At 42.2% G+C, this 24,209-nt stretch overlaps 1 protein-coding gene across 2 annotated transcripts in view; it reads left to right on the top strand.

The window, feature by feature from the left end:
- The window catches only part of HDGFL3 (HDGF like 3), a 43,292-nt gene extending 24,161 nt beyond the window's left edge, over positions 1-19,131 (top strand). Inside the window, exons 1-6 of one of the 2 annotated variants that reach the window (XM_067471431.1) lie at positions 1,882-2,127; positions 7,313-7,389; positions 8,807-8,945; positions 13,702-13,860; positions 17,122-17,268; positions 19,043-19,131. In XM_067471431.1, coding sequence (XP_067327532.1) covers positions 1,897-2,127; positions 7,313-7,389; positions 8,807-8,945; positions 13,702-13,860; positions 17,122-17,268; positions 19,043-19,048 — 759 coding nt within the window. In that variant the 5' untranslated portion in view covers positions 1,882-1,896 and the 3' untranslated portion in view covers positions 19,049-19,131. Of the gene's footprint in view, positions 1-1,881; positions 2,128-7,312; positions 7,390-8,806; positions 8,946-13,701; positions 13,861-17,121; positions 17,269-19,042 lie in introns of those variants that run through there. The other variant, XM_060755213.2, reaches the window with a different exon arrangement.
- Positions 19,132-24,209: the final 5,078 nt, after the last annotated feature.

The raw sequence follows: 24,209 nt of genomic DNA, 5'->3' as shown, positions 1-24,209 counted from the left end.
CTTCACGGTCAGTCCAGTCCCTTCAAGGATGCCATCCATCCATTTTGCCCTTGGTCGGCCCCTCTTCCTTTTACCTTCCACTTTCCCCAGCATAATTGTCTTCTCTAGGCTTTGCTGTCTCCTCATGATGTGGCCAAAGGACTTCCACTTTGTCTCTAGTCTCCTTCCCTCCAGTGAGCAGTCGGGCTTTATTTCCTGGAGGATGGACTGGTTGGATTTTCTCGCAGTCCAAGGCACTCTCAGCACTTTCCTCCAACACCACAGCTCAAAAGCATCTCTCTTCCTTCGCTCAGCCTTCCCTAAGGTCCAGCTCTCACATCCGTAGGTTACTACAGGGAATACCATGGCTTTGACTAGGCAATGGATCTTTGCTGCCAGTGCGATGTCTCTACTCTTTACTATTTTATCGTGATTTGATAAATATTTGATATTGTAGGTGAACTATAAATCCCAGCAACCATAACTCCCAAATTACAAAATCAATTCTTCCCTCAACCCCACCAATATTCAAATTTGGGTGTATCGAGTATTTGTGTCAAATGAATGAAAATACATCCTGCATATCGGATATTTACAAGATGATTCGTAACGATCCCATAGCACTTTTCCCTCTAAAGCACTTTATATTTTTTAGGTCTGCCCATATGTCTTTCCACAAACGCCACTATCACCTTTTCGTCCATGTTCAGCACTATTTCCAATTTTAATTTTACTTTTGGCCTTCCCATAGTTTTAATTGTATGCTGTCTTACTGATAATGTTATATGTTCATGTTTTATTTTAATTGCTTGTATTGTTGTATTTGGGCTCGGCCTCATGTAAGCCGCACCGAGTCCCTTGGGGAGATGGTAGCGGGGTACAAATAAAGTGTTGTTGTTGTTATTATTATTATTATTATTATTATTATTAACAGGAGAAAAATTACAGTTTTGAAATAGCAATGAAAATAATGTTATGGTTGGGGGTCACCACAACATAAGGAACTGTATTAAAGGGTCACGGCATTTGGAAAGTTGAGAACCACTGATATAGATGGTCACTCATTGGCTTGATAGGTGTGTTGTGTCCAAATTTGGTATCAATTCGCCCAGTGGTTTTCGGTTTATGTTAATCCCACAAACGAACGTTACATTTTTATTTATATAGATCAGAGGGCATCATGTATATTATTTGCCTTAGGCATCGAAACGCCTTGCTGTGAAGCAAGCAGAATGGTGGGACTGAGTTCTCTGTGTGTAGATTTGCCTCTCTTCCTTCTCCTGAACTACCGAATCCTGGTTTCTGCATCTGGTTAGATAGCCATCATGGAAATGGCCGTCTGCTGTGTTCTCAGCATCGATATTATACTTGCGCACAGTGCAGCGGAGGTGGGACCACGGCTGTTGTGGCACTTAGTCTAAAATCTCCAAGCTGATTGTGGGCTATTATTGTCGTCTTGTATTTGGAAATGGCTTCGTTTCATTCCGAAAGCAGCAACTCAGAAGAGCAGCGTGGGGCGCCGTGCCTGGAAGGAGTGCGTCAGGAACAGAAAAGGCAGGGGAGTGTGGTCTTCTGTCATCACACCAGCACAAGAGATTGCTCTCATCGCTCTTTTGTTCTCGGATCAGAGCATCAGTGGAGTGTGTGCGTTTGGCTTTCTGTGCACAAAATAGCCAATCCAGGCTTTGGAATGAAATTCTTAACAAAAGCTTCAGTTAGGAGCCAGCAAAGAAGGGGGAGTTGATGCTGATTTGCAGCAGTTGGGAAAATGGGGTGTGTGCCATAATGGCTGCTCTCCTTTCGCTGGTTCAGAGCGAAAATGACAGCAGGTCTCTCTGTCGTCAGGTGATTCAGCTGGTGAGATAAGGAGCCATTGGTGCCCAGATAAGACAGGGCCCGGCGGGATTTGTTTAGAGCATGTGCTGTGCGTTCTTTGCCGTCTTACCCCCTCCCCATTGCAACTGTCTCAACAAAGGACAGACTGCGCATGCACACAAACACACACGCACATCTCAGGCCCAACCAGTAAGTCTCCCTCATGCATTTGAACAGTCGCAGCAGAGAGAGAGAGAGAGAAACCGCCATTGTGTCTCCCTCAGCTTTGCTCACAGCCCAACATTCATCACATTGGAGCTTTGTTTCCAAAAGGTACCAAAGCCATCTGAACAAATTTTACATGAATCAGGGAGAAAAACATGCTGAGGATGAAATGTCATTTTCCAGACCTTGAAGGAAAGTGATTTGGGTATCTTTTGATCATTTAGATTCCTGCATAATATTTTACTCCAGTATTACCAGTATTTTAAAAAAAACCCTCTAAAATCATAGCAGTAAATAAAAAAACAACACTCAAAAACAGGGGAATTCCAGACAAGAAACAATCAAGGCTAACTAATCAACTCCCAACAAAGGATTCCCCCAGTAAGAAGTCACAGTAAGATTCTTGTGGGTTTTTTCGGGCTATAGAGCCATGTTCTAGAGGCATTTCTCCTGACGTTTCACCTGCATCTATGGCAAGCATCCTCAGAGGTAGTGAGGTCTGTTGGAATTAGGAAAATGGGTTTATATATCTGTGGAAAGACCAGGGTGGGACAAAGAACGCTTGTCTGCTGGAGCTAGGTGTGAATGTTTCAACTGACCACCTTCATTAGCATTTGAAGGCCTGCCTGAGCCTGGGAAAATCTCTTGCTGAGAGGTGTTAAGATGTGCCTGGTTGTTTCCTCTCTGTTGTTTTGCTGTTGTAATTTTAGAGTTTTTTAATACTGGTAGCCAGATTTTGTTCATTTTCATGGTCTCTTCCTTTCTGTTGAAATTGTCCACATGCTTGTGGATTTCAATGGCTTCTCTGTGTAGTCTGACATGGTGGTTGTTGGTGTGGTCCAGCATTTCTTTGTTCTCAAATAATATGCTATGTCCAGGCTGGTTCATTATTTGAGAACACAGAATAATGCAGCTGGCAGGTGGTAATTTTGTCAGTGCCGATTGTGTTTAAGTGCACGCCAAGGTCTTTAGGCACTGCACCCAGTGTGCCGATCACCACTGGGACCACCTTGACTGGCTTGTGCCAGAGTCTTTGCAGTTCGATCTTTAAATCCTCGTATCGTGTCAGCTTTTCCAGTTGTTTCTCTTCAATCCTGCTGTCACCTGGGATTGCGACATTGACAATCCATACTTTGTTTTTTAACACGATTGTGAGATCAGGAGTATTGTGCTGAACTGTCTGAATTCGGACGTCCCAGAATAGCTTGACGTGTTCATTCTCTGTAACTTTTTCGGGCTTGTGATCCCACCAGTTCTTTGTCACAGGCAGTTGGTATTTGTGGCACAGGTTCCAATGAATCACCTGAGCAACGGTGTTGTGCCTCTGCTTGTAGTCTGTCTGTGCGATCTTCTTGCAGCAGCTGAGGATGTGATCTATTGTTTCATCTGCTTCCTTGCAAAGTCTACACTTGGGATCTGTTGTCAACTTTTCAATTCTAGCTTTGATGGCCTTGGTTGGAATGGCTTGTTCTTGGGCTGCCAGAATCAGGCTCTCCTTTGTATCCCTTTTCAGAGTCCCATTTGTGAGCCACAGCCATGTTTTTTCCTTGTCATTTTGGCTCTCAATTATTCCCAGGAACTGTCCATGGAGAGCCTTCTTTTGCCAGTTTTCTCTTCTGTTCTGGATTGTACTTTTATGTTATTCACTCTTTGTCTTTTGCACTTGACGCAGTTTACTACTATTGACTTCCCTCAATGTTGGTTCTTGACTGCCATTATTATTGTTGTTGTTGTTATGTGTAGCAGTGTAGATCCAGCTTAATTCTCTCGAAAAGGGACTTCACTCCCCGAGTGCATAAGAGGGGTGTCCTTTCCCTTGAGTTGCTTGAAAGAAGGAGGCCAACAAAAGTAGGACATTTGTCCTCCGGAGAAGACTTCTCCCCCTTCCCTGAAATTTTCAGTGTGTCCCCAATTTTGAACAGCGTGAGACTCTGAAAACGGTTCATATCGAGGACTCGTCTATTTACTGGGTTCATATTTCCTCAGTCCTTCGCCTCTCTCCTTAACTTTGGATGTCTTGGCTCTGTTTGCAAATGCTCCATCATTACTACAGTGCTACTAAGGACTGAAAAAATATCGTTTGGGAAAACTGAATTCTTTGGGGATCAATGTTTTCTACAACATGCACACAACCATCCATAGTCTCAGCTTATGCACATAAATTCTCTTGCTGTGATTTGGAAATCTGCACAGTCAGGATCTAATTGAAGCAGACTTTACTTCTAGACCAGGCATGGGCAAACTTGGGCCCTCCAGGTGTTTTGGACTTCAACTCCCACCATTCCTAACAGCCTGAGGCTGTTAGGAATGGTGGGAGTTGAAGTCCAAAACACCTGGAGGGCCCAAGTTTGCCCATGCCTAGTCTAAACATAAGGACACACTCCAGAGTCCTTTCCCACTTTCTATTCAGTTGTGAGTCATGTGAGAGGTGCGTGAGAACTAAACGGGGCTGTTTTCAGAACATCAGCAATGGGATTGGGACAGTTCCTCCACCTTTGCTACATTTTCATTTTGTAATGTATCTAATGTAAATATATCTGCGTGTTGCAAAAGCATCGGTTGTAAACCACTCACTGCTTATTGTTAGACTTATAAATGTGGTAAATAAATAACAAACAGATGCAACCTTGAATGTGTGTACGTGCCTCCAAGTCATATGTCATAGTACTTTCTTCGGCAAGGAGCACTCAGAGATGGTTTAATCCAGGAGTCCTCAAAACCTTTTAAGCAGAGGGCCAGGTCACAGTCCCTCAAACTGTTGGAGGGCCAGATTATATTTTTTTTAAAAAATGAATGAATTCCTATGCACACTGTACATATCTTATTTGTAGTGCAAAAAACATTTAAAACAATACAACAATTAAAATGGAGAACAACATTACCAAATATAAACTTATTAATATTTCAATGGGAAGTGTGGGCCTGCTTTTGGCTGATGAGATAGGATTGTTGTTGTTGTTGTTGTTGTGTGTTTTCAAGTCGTTTCAGACTTAGGTTGACCCTGAGCGAGGGCCGGGTAAATGACCTTGGAGGGCTGTATCCGCCCCCCGGGCTGTAGTTTGGGGACCCCTGGTTTAATCCGTTCTGTCTTCCTAATTGGGGCTACGGTGAACCCCAATTAGGAATCTGTTAAGCTGCTGAACTTGCTGACCAAAAGGTTGGCGGTTCAAATCCATGGGATGGGGTGAGTTCTCGGTGTTATTTATCTATTTATAGTATTTATATTCCGCCCTTCTTACTCCGAAGGGGGCTCAGAGCATATCACAGCTGAGAGGCTGTAAGGATTTTCCTATACAAAAGTCTTTAGAAGCTTGAAAAATTTAACAAGGTCCTTTATTATTGCTTAGGTCTTCAACAAAACAAACAAATACTTCTCAGATCTTCAACAAATCAAACCAATGCTTCTTAACTTGTCTACAAAGGACAGGCACCTTGCTTGGCGAACTAATTCTTTCTTTAACAAGGAAAACCCTTTTTAACCCCTCCTTGGGAAATCTACTTTCTAAACTTTGCTGGTGTGGGCTCTACTCCTGGCTCTAAACTGCTTCATGGGTCCCAAATAGACCTACCAGCCAAGGCTTTGTAGATTCTCCAGCTGGAGTCCTTTGGAACTGTTTCCCCCAGAATTTCGTAAGAAACAAAGCTTCTCTACAGGTGAAGCTGATTCACGTCCTGTAGCTAAGCTTTCAACTGTAAGACTGAGCTAAAATGGCACCCTTTCCTTCCTGAACCCTGGGGAAAGGGGCGGAACTAAAGAACATAATAATGATAGGCAGGTGGCAGGCCCCATAACTGCAGCCTAAAAGGAACTTCCCAGCTGCAAAAGGCATGGCCAAATCAAACACAAGCCGCATCGAATCCTTCGGGAGATGCTAGCGGGGTACAAATAAAGTTTAATAATAATAATAATAATAATAATAATAATAATAATTAACCATGCAAAGAAAGGAAATTTGAGCTTTTGGTACAGCCGTACCAGCACATTTGCCTTTGCGTTTGTGTATGCTGGAATCATCCCTGAGTCCCCTCGGGGAAATAGGGCGGAATACAAATGTATCATCATCATCATCATCATCACAGTCAGGGGAAAACCTTTACCTATTATTATTATTATTATTATTATTATTATTATTATTTGAAAAACAACAAGGTGAGTCCACAGCAGACAAGATCACACTGCTGGCTGTTGTATTGGATTATATGTCAGACACTTCCCAAGTGTCTAGGACTGTGTGATGTATCGGCGAATAATGCATGCAGATCCCAGTAGTGGCCTTTTGCAGCTGGCAGATGGTAATTTTGTCAGTGCCGATTGTGTTTAAGTGCAGACCAAGGTCTTCAGACACTGCACCCAGCTTGCCAATCACCACTGGGACCACCTTGACTGGTTTGTGCCAGAATCTTTGCAGTTCGATCTTTAAATCCTCATATTATGTCACCTTTTCCAGTTGTTTTCTCTTCAATCCTGCTATCACCTGGGATTGCAACATCGACGATCCATACTATGTTTTTAACACGATTGTGAGGGCAGGAGTCTTGTGCTTCAAAACTCTGTCTGAATTCAGAAGTCCCAGAGGAGTTTGACGTGTTCATTTTCTGTAACTTTTTCAGGCTTTTGATTGCACCTTTTCTTATTGCTGGCAGATGGTATTTGTGGCACAAGTTCCAAAGAATCATCAGAGCAATGGTGTTATGCCTCTGCTTGTAGTCTGTCTGTGCAATCTCCTTGCATTTATTGTTATTATTATTATTATTATTATTAGGATCATATATAACTTTATTATTATTATTATCCTAGCAGTTCAAAAACATGTAAATGTGAGTAGATCAATAGAAACCGCTCCGACAGGAAAGTAACGGTGCTCCATGCAGCCATGCTGGCCACATGACCTTGGAGGTGTCTGTGGACAACGTCGGCTCTTCGGCTTAGAAATGGAGATGAGCACCAACCCCCAGAGTCAGACATGATTGAGCTTAATGTCAGGGGAAAACCTTTACCTATTATTATTATTATTATTATTATTATTATTATTATTATTATGGAACTCAGAGGCTGGATCTACACTGCCATATAAAATCCAAATTATCTGCTTTGAACTGGATTATATGACAGTGTAACCAACCATATGTACTACAGTAATATATAACAGTTATATAGATGTGTAGGCACAAGAGAGCTGACCAACTGTATTGTCTACTACATTGTGCCCTTTGAATGTTGTAGCTACTCCCATTTTACTGTCAAACCTGCCCAACCTTTGGTGATGAGCCAACGTCTATTTCTGTCCAACAGATCGATGAACTCCCCGAGGGAGCCGTGAAGCCTCCAGCCAATAAGTACCCTATCTTCTTTTTTGGGACTCATGAAACGTAAGTGAGCTTGATGCTGAATTCCTTGAAAACAGTTTCAAACTCGAGTTGATACATCAGGTGCTTATGTTCACAAAGACCCTCCTCTGTTGGAGTCTAGAAATGTTTCCACCCAAAGAATACATTGCCCTGCGTTTATAACAGAGAGGAAAGTATCAGGGACAGCTAATCAACTCTCAACAAAAGATTCCCCCAGGCATTAACAAGCCACACCAAAAAACTGCCAGGCCATCAAATGCTAATCAAGGTGGTCAGTTGAAACATTCACACCTAGCTCTAGCAGACAAGAGTCCTTTGTCCCACCTTGGTCATTCCACAGATATATAAACCCAATTTTCCTAGTTCCAACAGACCTCACAACCTCTGAAGATGCTTGCCATTAGATGCAGGCGAAACGTCAGGAGAGCATGCCTCTAGAACATAGCCATATAGCCCGGAAAAACCTACAACAACCCAGTGATTCCAGCCATGAAAGCCTTCGACAATACTCTTACACCGTTAGACACATTTTGTTGTTAACATTTATAACTTTTTCGTAAAGTGTATTTTTCCTGAAGCATGTGTTTTGCCAAGATACATTTTGAATCATGTTTATTTGTGTGGCATTCACAAAAAAAGGATGAATCATAGAATCACAGAATAAAAGGGTTGGAAGAGACCTCCTGGGCCATCCAGTCCAACCCCATTCTGCCAAGAAGCAGGAAAATTGCATTCAAAGCACTCCTGACAGATGGCCATCCAGCCTCTGTTTAAAAGCTTCCAAAGAAGGAACCTCCACCACACTCCGGGGCAGAGAGTTCCACTGCTGAATGGCTCTCACAGTCAGGAAGTTATTCCTAATATTCAGAAGTCGAAAAGAAAGGAAATGAAGCAGTTTTGGAAAGTTACTTTTGGGGGGGGGGGGGGGGACAAAAACTCCCAGAATTCCCCATTCCAACCTGGCCAAGAAACACACTATTCTCCCTTTTCAATGGGATCCTGAATGTTCCCCTGATGAGCCACAAAGTGCAACTAAGCACCTGTAAATCTGTGATTTCACCACAGGAGGGCAGATTCACCCTAATATTTCACAAAATTACTGTCAGTCACCCAAACTATAGAGGTAAAAATAGGATAGAGTAGCACAGGAACCGGAATATTTTCTGTGAAGCTTACCTGGAATCCAGAATAACAGTCTCCAGAGCAATGAATGTTGCATTTTTTCAAAACCCAGTCATAGGCAAACTTTGGCCCTCCAGGTGTTTTGGACTTCAACTCCCACAATTCCTAACAGCCTACCGGCTGTTAGGAATTGTGGGAGTTGAAGTCCAAAACACCTGGAGGGCCAAAGTTTGCCCATTGTGTTATAACCCATAAGGAACATAAGTGGAGCCTAACTAGAACTGCCAATTGACTTTTTGCATCTGTTCCAACGCAGTGCATTTTTGGGGCCGAAGGACCTCTTCCCCTACAAAGAATACAAGGACAAGTTTGGGAAGTCAAACAAACGAAAAGGATTTAACGAAGGCCTTTGGGAAATAGAAAACAACCCTGGTGTTAAGTTTACTGGATATCAGGTAAGAATGGCTTCTTCTTTTCTTTTTCTTTTTCTTTTTTCTTACATAATGTGCGTTTTCTCTGCCTTGATATTCTGGGATATAGGGTTGTGTGGAAGGGCCTTAAGTCAGCTGTTCTCCAAAAATGTTCAATGAGGATGATACCCATCCGGTTAAGAATTAAGGGAGTGCTTAGCACTTCTTTTCACTTATTTATTTATCGTGTCATCCGCAACCAGAACATTGTATTACATTTCTAACAGAACAAAACAAACAAACAGATTTAAAAAAAACCACAAATTTTGCAAACTAGGTAGCTGATTAAATGTCCTTTGACCAGTATCTGGCCACTTGGAGTGCCTCTGGTGTTGCCGCAAGAAGGTCCTCCCTTGTGCATGTGGCTGAGCTCAGGGTGCATTGCAGCAGGTGGTCAGTGGTGTGCTCTTCTCCACACTCGCATGTTGTGGATTCCACTTTGTGGCCCCATTTCTGAAGGTTGGCTCTGCATCTCGTGGTGCCCGAGCGCAGTCTGTTCAGCGCCTTCCAAGTTGCCCAGTCTTCTGTGTGCCTAGGGGGGAGTCTCTCATCTGGTATCACCCACAGATTGAGGTGCTGGGTTTGAGCCTGCCACTTTTGAACTCTCGCTTGCTGAGGTGTTCCAGCGAGTGTCTCTGTAGATCTAAGAAAACTATTTCTTGATTTAAGTCATTGACGTGCTGGCTGATACCCAATCAAGGGATGAACTGGAGATGTCTCTGCCTTGGTCCTTTCACTATTGGCTGCTACTTCCCGGCGGATGTCAGGTGGTGCAATACCGGCTAAGCAGTGTAATTTCTCCAGTGGTGTAGGGCGCAGACACACCGTGATAATGCGGCATGTCTCATTAAGAGCCACATCCACTGTTTTAGCGTGGTGAGATGTGTTCCACACTGGGCATGCGTACTCAGCAGCAGAGTAGCATAGCGCAAGGGCAGATGTCTCCTCTATATCTGGTTGTGATCCCCAGGTTGTGCCAGTCAGTTTTCGTATGATATTGTTTCTAGCACCCACTTTTTGCTTGATGTTCAGGCAGTGCTTCTTGTAGGACAGAGCACGGTCCAGAGTGACTCCCAGGTATTTGGGTGTGTTGCAATGCTCCAGTGGGATTCCTTCCCTGTAATTCCTTCCCAGCTGGTTTTCCCTGTAGTAGGCAGTTAGAGCACCTAGAGCTTCGGAGAGGTTCTGTTCAACCATCTCAAAGCTCCCTGCTTGAGCGGTAATGGCACGATCATCAGCATAGATGAAACTCTCTGTCCCTTCTAGCAGTGGCTGGTCATTTGTGTAGATGTTGAACATGGATGGAGCGAGCTGGGATGCTGTGAGTTTTCGGGCTGTGTGGCCATGTTCCAGTAGCATTCTCTCCTATCGTTTCACCTGCATCTGTGGCCGACAACTTCAGAGGTTCATTAGCAGTGAAGCAAGTGGAGTGTGTGTGTGTGAGTGAGTGTGTGTATGTATGTATATTATTTGGATCATGTGATTTTAATTGATGTTTTTAATGCTATGTTTTAATGAGCTTGGTTTTAATGTTTTTGTTTATTTACCAATGTATTAATATATGGCATTGAATTGTTGTCTTTGTAATGCCTCTCTGACTCCCCTTCAGGGTTAAGAAGGGTGGGATATAAATGGGGTAAATAACAACAACAACAACAACAACAATAACAACAACAACAATAATTGTCGAAGGCTTTCATGGCCGGAATCACTGGGTTGTTGTAGGTTTTTTCGGGCTGTATGGCCATGGTCTAGAGGCATTCTCTCCTGACGTTTCGCCTGCACTTTGGCAAGCATCCAACAGGCCTCACTACCTCTGAGGATACTTGCCAAAGTGCAGGCGAAACGTCAGGAGAGAATGCCTCTAGACCATGGCCATACAGCCCGAAAAAACCTACAACAACCCAATAATAATAATATTCAGAGTGAGAGAAAGGACCCTTGTCTGTTTAAAGCAAGTGTGAATGTTGCAGTTAGCAAGGTTGGAGAGCATGACTAACCATGAAGCTGCAAAGTCAATCAGTAAGGGTATCTCCATAGAGGTAACCTGGCCTCTGTTGCCTGGAAGCATCCTTTCTTTGGGAGGTGTTAACTGGCACTTGATTGTCCTGTTTCTGAGTGGTGTTCCTTATTTATTGTCTTGATGCTGGTTTTTTAATACTGGTAACCAGCAGCCCAGACTCCTTCTACACAGGTATATAAAATCCAGATAACAACAACAACAACAATAACACTTTATTGGTATTCTGCCCTGTCTCCCCAAGGGGACTTAGAGCAAATTCCAGCATATATACAAACACAGGCAAACACTCAATGCCTTTGAAACAGAATGAAATAAAAATACACAGTGTGCAGAAGTCATTGATACTATGTATGTGTTTAACTGTTAGAGTATATATTTGTGTTTGTAACATTAGCAAAAACTAGAGTTATCTGGTTTGAATCCACAGTGAGCGTTGCCAAGGAGACCGGGCAGGCTAGCTCAGGAGAGTGAGAAGTGGGCAGAGCCAAGCAGAAAAAGTTATGTGCGTCTTTGGAAAAGGGGCAGTGTGAGTGTGGAGGCTTGAAAAGCCTGGGAGAGAGGTGTGTGTGAGCAGCTGGAGGTTTTTCAGTCTAGAAGGGCTGAAGAGAGAAACCTGGCCAGTTTCTTTAGTCAAGGAAGACTGAAGGAAGCTTGTTAAGATCCCTAGTCAAGGAAGGACTAGAGATCAGATATTTGATCAAGGAAAGATCAAATTGGAAGGCTATTCATAGTAGGAAACATTGTTCACTAAAGAGCTTCACCTCAGTAAAAGTTAGCCACGAGCTGTGTTATTTGGAAGAGTGGACTGTATTGCAAACCAAGTGATATTCAAAGTTCTATAAGTTATTTAACAGCCTGCAACCATATGCTTTGTACACAATAAACTTGTTATCTTTTGTTGAAGACCGTCTCATCTCAATTAATCTGTGTCTGTAAAGCCAGATCTCATCGGTGGTACCCCAAATACCTCACGTTGGTGGCAGTTACCTTACTTTACAAGTAATAATTGGCCTCCTCTATAATTTATTTATTTATTTATTTATTTATTTATTTGCTGCATTTGTTAACCGCCGCTCTCAGCCCTAGGGCGACTCGCGGCGGTGTACAACATGTAAAAACACATTTCACAATAAACTACAACAACAAAACAACCTATCACTAGTTCACTATCATCTAATTACACTAAAATAATCCGCTTCGTCTTGACATAGAATCATAACCAATCTCGTAGTCTACATTCCGTTCCAGTTGTCATTTCCAGTTACTATAGCATATATTCTTATACACAATTGAGGCCTGAGATTAATTCCCTCCATAATCATCCACACATGTACAATTGGTTCGTGCAAACTGTACACAAGGTAACCTGGCCTCTGTTACCTGGAAGCATCCTTTCTTTGGGAGGTGTTAACTGGCACTTGATTGTCCCATTTCTGAGTGGTGTTCCTTATTTATTGTCTTGATTCTGGTTTTTTAATACTGGTAACCAGCAGCCTAGACTCCTTCTACACAGCTATATAAAACCCAGATAACAACAACAACAATAACACTTTATTTGTATTCTGCCCTGTCTCCCCAAAAGGACTCAGAGCAAATTCCAACATATATACGAACACAGGCAAACACTCAATGCCTTTGAAACACAATGAAATAAAAATACACAGACAAAGGCAAAGGTTTCCCCTTTCATTTCCGGCTCTGGAGGCGGAGTGTAGATTCAGATAATCCAGTTCAAAGCAGATAATGTGGATTATATGCCTTGGTATTCTGCATTATATAGCATTGTACAAGGGCCCCCAGTAATTCCGGCCATGAAAGCCTTCAACAACACACTTCTTACTCTGAAATATAGTGTTCTGTTGCGCGCTGGGCCTGTAAAGAATTTCCTTTAGAACAGGACGTTCAACCTTTGCCCAGCGGGAAGCCCAAAGAGAAGTTCTCAGAGGTTTTCCACCACAAATGATCTTTAGATGGCTTGTGAAGTATAACAAAGTCCTTTATTAATGAACAATCAAACAGAAACTTCTCTTGTCTTCAGTAAAGATAAACAAATGATTCCAGGCTTTTACGCAACTGGTAACTTCCTAAACTTGCCCACGAAGGACAGGCAACTGTCTTCAATAACTTCTTCTTTACTTTAAATGGAAAACCCCCTTTTTAACTTCTCCCAGGCTGACTGTAATCTAACCCTTACTGATGTGGGCTCCGCTACCGGGTCGAACTGCGTCTCGAAGCTCTGAGTGGACCTACCAGTAAAGGCTTAGATATTCTCCAGCTGGAGTTCTTTGGTCTTTAGGGCTATTTTCCTGGAAATCTTTGGAGACTCTTAAGACTGTTCTCCCCCGGAAAGTCTTGGATGCTCTTAAGACTGTTTCCCCCCGAAAAGTCTTGGTGTTGAAGCTTTTGTACAGGGGAAGCTTGCACACATCCTGTACATTAGCTTTCCTTGCTGAGACTGACTAAAAAATGGCTCCCTTCCCTTCCCAATTGCCCTGAGCAAGGGGCGGAACCAAAACTTAACGATGATGGACAGGTGACTTGCCCTATGACTGCAACCGAAAGAAGCCACCTATCTGCAGAGTCCCTGAAACCTAGGACTGCAAACAAACATTTAATACAAAGCAATAAAGTTGGAGCTCCTGGTACAGCCGTACCAGCACATATAGGATTTGTCAGAACCTGCGGAAGTAAGTTATAATGGTTTGTTTTATTCCAAAGGCAATTCAGCAGCAGAGTTCATCAGAAACTGAAGGCGAAGGAGGCAATACAGCAGACGCCAGCAGCGAGGAGGAAGGCGAACGAGTAGAAGAGGATGGAAAAGGCAAAAGGAAGAATGAAAAGGGAGGCTCAAAACGGAAAAAATCCTATACTTCAAAGGTACTTCACGGCTTTTTAAGCAAGCCTTCAAACAGGGTTAACATTAGTTAAACCTGAGGACCAAGCGCTTTGTTTGATTCAGGCACTTAACATGACTGAAATGGATACTACCTTTTTGCCCACAGCTATTCCTGCATTTTATTGAGTATTTTAATTAGGAGTTTTATATACTGTTTTTAAGTATATCTGTTTTATGTTATTAACATTGTTTTGTTTACAACTATTATGTGTTTTACTGTATTTGTATATTTTATTGCACTACCATGTGCTTTTGTAAGCCGCCCCGAGTCCCTTTTGGGAGATGGTGGCGGGATTTAAATAAGATTATTATTATTTTACTGACACAAAACCACAGTATGTCACAGCAAATGAGATCTCTATGCTGGATTTCATATTATTATTATTATTATTATTATTATTATTATTATTAGAAACACAACAAGATGAGTCCACAGCAAACAAGATCACTGTGCTGGCTATTGTATTGAATCACACGTCGGACACTTCCCAAGCGTATTATTATTATTATTATTATTATTATTATTATTATTATTATTATTTTACAGACACAAAACCACAGTATGTCACAACAAATGAGATCTCTATGCTGGATTTCGTATCACAAAATCACAAGTCGAACACTTCCCAGGCGTATTATTATTATTATTATTATTATTATTATTATTATTATTCTGACACAAAACCACAGTATGTCACAACAAATGAGATCTCTATGCTGGATTTCGTATCACAAAATCACAAGCCGAACACTTCCCAAGCGTATTATTATTATTATTATTATTATTATTATTCTGACACAAAACAACAGTATGTCACAACAAATGAGATCTCTATGCTGGATTTCGTATCACAAAATCACAAGTCGAACACTTCCCAGGCGTATTATTATTATTATTATTCTGACACTAAACCACAGTATGTCACAACAAATGAGATCTCTATGCTGGATTTTGTATCACAAAATCACAAGTCGAACACTTCCCATGTGTATTATTATTATTATTATTATTATTATTATTATTTTACTGACACAAAACCACAGTATGTCACAACAAGCGAGATCTCTATGCTGGATTTCGTATCACAAAATCACAAGTTGAACACTTCCCAAGCGTATTATTTTTTTTTTACTGACACAAAACCACATTATGTCACAGCAAATGAGATCTCTATGCTGGATTTTGGATCACAAAATCACAAGTCGAACACTTCCCAAGCGTATTATTATTATTATTATTATTATTATTATTATTATTATTATTTTACTGACACAAAACCACAGTATGTTACAACAAATGAGATCTCTATGCCAGATTTCGTATCACAAAATCACAAGTCGAACACTTCCCAAGCATCTAGGACTGTGTGATTTATTATTATTATTATTATTATTATTATTACTATTATTATTATTATTATTTTACTGACACAAAACCACAGTATGTCACAACAAACAAGATCTCTGTGCTAGATTTTGTATCACAAAATCACGAGTCGAACACTTCCCAAGCATATTATTATTATACTGACATAAAGCGACAGTATGTCACAACAAATGAGATCTCTATGCTGGATTTTGTATCACAAAATCACAAGTCGAACACTTCCCAAGCATATTATTATTATTATTATTATTATTATTATTATTATTGTTATTATTATTATTCTGACACAAAACCACAGTATGTCACAGCAAATGAGATCTCTGTGCTGGATTTCATATCACAAAATCACAAGTCGAACACTTCCCAAGCGTATTATTATTATTATTATTATTATTATTATTATTTTACTGACACAAAACCACAGTATGTCACAACAAATGGGATCTCTATGCTGGATTTCGTATCACAAAATCACAAGACGAACACTTCCCAAGCGTATTATTATTATAATTATTTTACTGACACAAAACCACAGTATGTCACAGCAAATGAGATCTCTATGTTGGATTTCATATCACAAAATCACAAGGCGAACACTTCCCAAGCGTCGCATTATTATTATTATTATTATTATTATTATTATTATTATGACACAAAACCACAGTATGTCACAGCAAATAAGATCGATATGCTGGATTTTGTATTATTATTGTTGTTGTTATTATTATTAGAAGCACAACAAGATGAGTCCACAGCAAACAACATCACTCTGCTGGCTATTGTATTGAATCACATGTCAGACACTTCCCAAGTGTCTAGGACTGTGTGATGTATCGGCGAATAATACATGGAGATGTTTTGATTTGGGGTGGAGACAGTTGCAGTTTGTAAACAATTCACACTGGACACACAATGCAAGGAAATTAGACTGAGGGCCTTTCCACTCAGCTGAATAAAAACCCACATTATCTGCTTTGAACTGGGATATATAGAAGTGTGGACTCAGATATCTCGGTTCAAAGCAAATATTGTGGGATTTTCTACCTTAATATTCTGGTATATAGGGCTGTGTGGGAGCCTCTGATGGCACAGTGGGTTAAACCGCTGAGCTGTTGAGCTTGTTGACCGAAAGGTTGCAGGTTTGAATCCAGGGAGCGGCATGAGCTTCTGCTGTCAGCCCCAGCTTCTGCCAACCGAGCAGTTTGAAAACATGCATTACATTACCTTCCCACTCCGGCGGGAAGGTAATGCCGCTCCATGGAATCATGCCAGCCACATGACCTTGGAGGGGTCTATGGACAACGCTGGCTCTTTGGCTTAAAAATGGAGATGAGCATCACCCCCCAGAGTTGGACACAACTAGACCTAATATCAGGGGAAAACCTTTACTAAAGGCCCTAAGACTGGATGCGTATGATACTCAAGATTTTATTCTCCTTCTTCAACTATTTGTTCAGCTGTTAGAAATTGTATTTCAACATCATAGGAAAGGTTCTCTCAGAGGCCCCTTCCATACTGCTGAATAAAATCCCACATTGTCTGCTTTGAACTGGAATATATGGCAGTGTGGACTCAGATAGCCCAGTTCAAAGCAGATATTGTGGGATTTTCTGCCTTGATATTCTGGGTTATATGGCTGTGTGGAAGGAACCCAAGGGTATCCAAGAGACTCCTGTCGCAGCTACTAGTTTAAGATAAGTAGTTGCACATTTTGTTGCTCAAATCCCATATTCCCATGAAGCAAAAGGGGTTCTGTTGTGGGACTGGAAAGATGGGAGTCTGGAGCCTGTAATCCTTTGAAAACATTTGCTTTTTGTTTCATCTCTCCTGTTCCTCCTTGATGGGATATACTCAGAAATCTTCTAAGCAGTCGCGGAAATCTCCCGGAGATGAAGATGACAAAGACTGCAAAGAGGAAGAAAACAAGAGCAGCTCTGATGCTGGGGAAGCCGGCAATGACACGAGAAACACCTCTTCAGACTCGCAGAAAACTAGTGAAGGGGTAAGGCTCCGGATAGTTTCACTAGACACGAAGCCCTTGTGATCTGGGCCACTTGCAAGACCTTGGCTGAAAAGTGGAGATCCTGAGTTACAAGTCACAATTCCTCTTAGTATTGTCTATGCTGCATATCTGCCTTGGTTGCCTTGGAGCTAGACAGGGAGCTAGACAGGGGGAGTGTGTCCCTGTTAGTTCTGCTGGACCTCTCAGTGGCCTTCGATACCGTTGACCACGGTATCCTTCTGAAATGGGACTTGGAGGTACTGCTTTGCAGTGGCTCCGGTCCTTCCTGGAGGGACGGTCCCAGAAGGTGTTATTGGGTGACACCTGTTCGGCTCCACAACCGTTGTTTTGTGGAGTCCCTCAGGGCTCAGTACTGTCCCCAATGTTATTTAACATCTACATGAAGCCGCTGAGGGAGATCATCCGGAGTTTCGGACTAAGGTGTTATCTGTACGTCCAAATCTGTCACTCCTTCCCACCTGTTACTAAGGAGGCTGTTCAGACCTTGAACCGGTGTTTGGCTGCTGTGTCGGACTGGGGCTAACAAATTGAAATTGAATCCAGACAAGACAGAGGTCCTCCTGGTCAGTCGAAAGGCCGAACAGGGCATAGGGTTACAGCCTGTGTTGGATGGGGTTACACTCCCCTTGAAGACAGGGTTCGAAGCTTGGGAATGATCCTGGATTCATCGCTGAGCCTGGAACCCCAGGCTTGTGCGCCAGTTGTGCCCGTACCTTGGGGAGCCTGACCTGGCCACGGTGGTCCACACTCTGGTTACATCCCGAATAGATTACTGCAACACACTCTACATGGGGTTGCCTTTGAAGACTGTTCGGAGACTTCAACTAGTCCAACGGGCAGCAGCCAGATTACTCACCGGAGTGCCATACAGGGAGCACACCACCCCACTGCTGCATCAGCTCCACTGGCTGCCGGTCTACCTCTGAGCACAATTCAAAGTGCTGGTCTTGGCCTATAAAACCCTATACGGCTCCGGCCCAGCTTTCTTATTCGAACGTATCTCTCTCTATGTTCCATCTCGTAATTTAACATCTACTGGGGAGGCCCTGCTCTCGGTCCCACCAGCGTCTCAAACGCGTCTGGTGGGGACGAGGGACAGGGCCTTCTCCGTGGTGACCCCCTGCTTGTGAAATTCGCAGCAAGATTAGATCTCCATCCTCCCTCCTTATTTTTAGGAAAAAACTAAAGTCGTGATTTTGGAGCCAGGCACAGCAGCACTTTAGGCACTGAACTCGGACAATAGGATTGTTATGAAAATAGGAAATGGCTATGTGACTTGTGATTATGTAATTTGTTCTATGTGATTATGCAATTTTAATTAATATCACTGTTTAATTGTTATGTAGTAGGATTTTATATTGTTGGTTTATATTGTTGTTATTGATACTGTTGGCATTGAATTGTTGCCTGTGTTAGCCGCCCCTGAGTCCCTCCTCGGGGGTGAGAAGGGCGGAGTAGAAATGGTGCAAATAAACAAACAAACAAATAAATAAATTGAACTACCCTATATACTCGAGTATAAGCCGAGGGACCTATTTTTACCACAGAAAAATAGGAAAACATATTGACTCGAGTATAAGCCGAGGGTAGGAAATGCAGCTCCTCATTGAATGGATCTATTCAAGATGATCCTAACCAATACTGTTCCAGCCTTTATTTGGCACCTTCTTTACTTCATTGATGATGTAATATTGATTCAGTCCCTTGAACCTTTTCTAAAACTCATTTAATTTTTCCCTCTGTTTCTTCCCAGACTTAACCAACATATTGACTGCTGCACGTTAAGGGAAGACACAAGAAGGTTACATGTTTGGTTGTCTAATATTCTTGGATTTGATAGAAGTCAGCACATGTGTTCATCATCAGCATATCTGTTCGTATGCACATTTAGTCACATCCATACCCATCCTGTCCTCCGTAATGACTTTCAACTTCATTGTTTCCCTGCCGCCAGCCTCCAGAGGTTTCCCTTCTCTGAACGTCATTTTGTCGAATCACACACAAAAAAATGTTATTTTCACTTGCAAGTGCGACATGCGACAACATTGCCAACGCATCGTGTTTAGATATCTTTTTTTTCCTTGAAGAAAAGACAAAAAAAATCCCAGTTCTTCTTCACGTTTGCCTTTGTTTTGTCAAAGAACAAAGATCCAACGCTCAGAAACAAGTCACAAACAAGAATCTGTATTCTACTTACACACCATGACTTGGACAATTCTTCTTGCTCCATTCTTCCTTGTGTATTTTTGTTCTGGTTCTCCACATGACGTCGTATGTTCCCTCGTGCTCTTTCCCCCTACAATTGCAAGTAAGTGTGATTAAAAAAGATGTGCGCACCCTTTTAATTTTAGGGGAATTAAAAAATATTTTCCAGATGTGAGAAGTAGAAGGTATCCCCCATCTCTCTCTTAGATTTTGTACGCAACTCATAAATGTACATATTTGTATGTAACTCAACGCCTGAACTCCATAATTGTAAAGCCCCCAAATCAAATTGGCACCATCTTTGTAACGGAGGCTGTCCATTCCTAAGCAGGTCAGGTTTCTGTATAGCAGTGGTTCCCAACCTGTGGTCTGTGGACCACCAGTGGTTCACAAGAACGAAAATATGGTCCGCGTCTTCACCATTACCACACCGTTGCCTTGAAACGATATGGCAACGAGAACGACTCATCTCGTGAAACCCTCTTATAGTGCCGAGGCAATAGGGATGTCAGGAGGGGAGAGGTTGACTATCGACAAAAGATTACTACTACCACATCAGCTCTAGATTATTAAATATGGTTTTATGTGAGCGAGCAGGTGGCGACTACTGGATGGCATGTGTTCTGTATCAGAAACTAGAGCTGATGTGGTCTATCCAATGCAATTTTCTGAATTGGCACCCCAAATAACCAAACCAAATCTAAAGTTGACCAAAAACTGATTCGTAACTCTTTTGGTTTTTTGCTCGCTGGAGGGAAGGATATTAGAGGCAAAGATGAAGTATTTTGGCCACATCATGAGAAGACAGGAAAGCTTAGAGAAGACAATTATGCTGGGGAAAATGGAAGGAAAAAAGAAGAAGGGCCGACCAAGGGCAAGATGGATGGATGGCATCCTTGAAGTGACCGGCTTGACCTTGAAGGAGCTGGGAGTGGTGATGGCTGACAGGGAGCTCTGGTGTGGGCTGGTTCATGAGGTCACGAAGAGTCGAAAGCAACTGAACAAATGGACAACAACACAGTCTTTTGGTACTAATGTTGGAGAGTGGTCCCTGGTCAAAGTGGTCCCTGGTCAAAAAAAGGTTGGGAACCATTGACTTACTTGAAAGTGGAACAAGACCCAAGGTGTACACATTAATGCAGTGTTGCCTGTTCTAACCCTTTCAGTGAACAACATTGTAAATTAAGGTCCACAAGCCATAAAGTCCCTGGTCAAAGTAGTCCCTGGTCCAAAAAAGGTTGGAAACCACTGCTGTATAGGGAGATGTCCACTTACATCCATTCACTCTTTATAACTGTCTGGATATTAAAATTATTTCCTCACTGGACTAACGAAAGTTGGCCATGCTTGGTTTATAAAAACTGACCAATGGCACTTGAGTTGCCATCTTGCTCAAAATGCCAGTACTGTAAGAAAAAGAAACCTTTCCCTATTAGAAAGTCCCTAGCTAGCTATACTCTTTAATATTTCTCAAGACCATGATGTAATGTAAATTTCTCTGACTTAGTTCCTATATGTGGAGTTAGTGGAAGTCTTTTGTGTTTCTTTAGATGAATACAAGGAGCTTTTTTTCCCAAATGCCAATACAGAATTTGAGCTTTACGTGTTTTTGGGATGCCTTCCATTTTTAAGCTGAATTGTGATACAGAAGCCCTATGGCAGTGTTTCTCAACCTTCCTAATGCCACGACTCCTAATTCCGTTCTTCATGTTGTGGTGACGCCCAACCATAACATTATTTTCATTGCTACTTCATAACTGTCATTTTGCTACTGTTATGAATTGTAATGTAAATATCTATTTATTTGCAGGATGTGTTTTCATTCACTGGACCAAATTTGGCACAAATACCCAATATGCCCAAAATTTAGTATTGGTGGGGTTGTGGGGGTTGATTTTGACATTTGGGAGCTGTAGTTGCTGGGATTTATAGTTCACCTACAATCAAAGAGCATTCTGAACTCCACCAACGATGCAATTGAACCAAACTTGGCACACAGAACTCCCATGACCAACAGAAAACACTGGAAGGGTCTAGTGGGCATTGAGTTTGGGAGTTGTAGTTCACCTACATCCAGAGAGCACTATGGACTCAAACAATGATGGACCTGGACCAAAATTGGCACGGATACTCAATATGCCCAAATGTGAACACTGGTGGAGTTTGGGGAAAATAGACTTTGACATTTGGGAGTTGTAGTTGCTGGGATTTATAGTTCACCTACAATCAAAGAGCATTCTGAACCCCACCAACTATAGAATTGGGGCAAACTTCCCACACAGAATTCCTATGACCAACAGATAATACTGTTTTCTGATGGTCTTTGGCAACCCCTTTGACACCCCCTGTAACTCCCCAAGGGGTCCCGACCCCCAGGGTGAGAAATGCAGTTTTAAATCAAACCTATGCATAAACAAACCTACTAAAGTCTATACCACATGTATGGATGAATGAATGGGAGATATAAGCAGTGTTCTGCAAATTCCGCTTGTTTACACAAAGCCTGTTACTGCTGGATGAAGCTTCTGTGTTTAGTGGGACAGGTAGGAGATGTCTGCACACCTTTCACCTGCAATCAAAGAGCATTCTGAACTCCACCAATTATGCAATTGAACCAAACTTGGCACACAGAACTCCCATGACCAACAGTAAATACTGGAAGGGTCTAGTGGGCATTGAGTTTGGGAGTTGTAGTTCACCTACACCCAGAGAGCACTATGGACTCAAACAATGATGGACGTGGACCAAAGTTGGCGCGGATACTCAATATGCCCAAATGTGAATACTGGTGGAGTTTGGGGAAAATAGACTTTGACATTAGGGAGTTATAGTTGCTGGGATTTATAGTTCACCTAAAAAGGGCATTCTGAACCCTACCAATGATAGAATTGGGCCAAACTTCGCACACAAGAACCCCCATGACTAATAGAAAATACTGTGTTTTCTGATGGTCTTTGGTGACTCCCTTTGCAACCCCCCCCCCCCGGGGTTCCGACCCCCAGGTTGAGAAATGCTGCCCTATGAGAAACAATACCAAAACATTCATTTGAGAGGGAAAAAAAGGAACCCGGAAAGCTTAGAACGAAAGAAAAAGATCCTGTCTGCCTTTTTTCTGTTGTTTTTGTTTGTTTCCTACTGGCAAAACTAGATCTAGACTAGTAAGTAAGCATTCCAAAACCCATTTCTTCTGTGTACATTATTGTTGCTATTGTGAGAATAGAGGATTTTATTTATTTTTTAATGCCAGCTTTTATTGTGGAAAACATGGGTTTCGTCTGGTTTGATCAATCCTTGTTATGCTTGTCCTTGGACCATCTTTCGCGTACTCAAGGTTTGTAGTTGAAAAGTTTACTGTACAAAAAAAAAAAAACAGGGGAAAAAAACTCAAAAAAACTATTGTTTTTACAGAATAAATTTATTGGAATGTGTATTGGGAGTAAGGTTCGAGGTTGTAAGCAGCTAAGTTAGCGTCGTATTTGGCTTCATACGTGTAATAATGTGAGGTATTCATGTAACTCGAGTATTAAAGCAAAGCATTCTGTTAACACTGAGTTGGTTATAATAGAACACCGATGGAGGGAACAAGCTTTGTGGTTGACGTCCCATTGTTTTGCTGACTCACAACTCTCTGGTTCCATCCAGAGCTCTTCCGAACCAAGCCAGGCGCATTACATTCAATGTTGTGTCTCCATCCAGAGCTCTTCCGAACCAAGCCAGGCGCATTACATTCAATGTTGTGTCTCTCATAATACCACCAGTATTCCAAATGACCTAAACAGCAGATGGGTCGAATATTTGCAGGTTCAGTAGAGTCTCGCTTATCCGACATTCCATCTTATCCGACACCCTCATTTTCCTCCACCATTTCCCCTTCAATTAAAGGAGCGTTCCCCAACTCTCTCTCCATTTCCAATAAGTGAAAAAATACAGCTCCGGTCCAGCATACCTGTCCGAACGTGTGAAAAAGACCTTGGAGTCCTCGTGGACAACAAGTTAAACATGAGCCAACAATGTGATGTGGCGGCAAAAAAAGCCAATGGGATTTTGGCCTGCATCAATAGGAGCATAGTGTCTAGATCTAAGGAAGTAATGCTACCCCTCTGTTCTGCTTTGGTTAGACCACATCTGGAATATTATGTCCAATTCTGGGCACCACAATTCAAGAGAGATATTGACAAGCTGGAATGTGTCCAGAGGAGGGCGACTAAAATGATCAAGGGTCTGGAGAACAAGCCCTATGAGGAGCGGCTTGGGGAGCTGGGCATGTTTAGCCTGAAGAAGAGAAGGCTGAGAGGAGATATGATAGCCATGTATAAATATGTGAGAGGAAGCCACAGGGAGGAGGGAGCAAGCTTGTTTTCTGCTTCCTTGGAAACTAGGACGCGGACCAATGGCTTCAAACTACAAGAGAGGAGATTCCATCTGAACATTAGGAAGAACTTCCTGACTGTGAGAGCCGTTCAGCAGTGGAACTCTCTGCCCCGGAGTGTGGTGGAGGCTCCTTCTTTGGAGGCTTTTAAGCAGAGGCTGGATGGCCATTTGTCAGGGGTGATTTGAATGCAATATTCCTGCTTCTTGGCAGAATGGGGTTGGACTGGATGGCCCATGAGGTCTCTTCCAACTCTTTGATTCTATGATTCTATGAACATATCTCCTTCCACATCTCACCTCGGAGTTTAAGATCTTCTGGGAAGGCCTTGCTCTCGGCCTCGCCT

The sequence above is a fragment of the Anolis sagrei genome, chromosome 9, assembly GCF_037176765.1.
Source record: "Anolis sagrei isolate rAnoSag1 chromosome 9, rAnoSag1.mat, whole genome shotgun sequence".
NCBI lineage: Eukaryota > Metazoa > Chordata > Lepidosauria > Squamata > Dactyloidae > Anolis > Anolis sagrei.
Note: the sequence above shows the minus strand (reverse complement) of the source record. Positions and strands in the feature narration are given on the sequence as shown.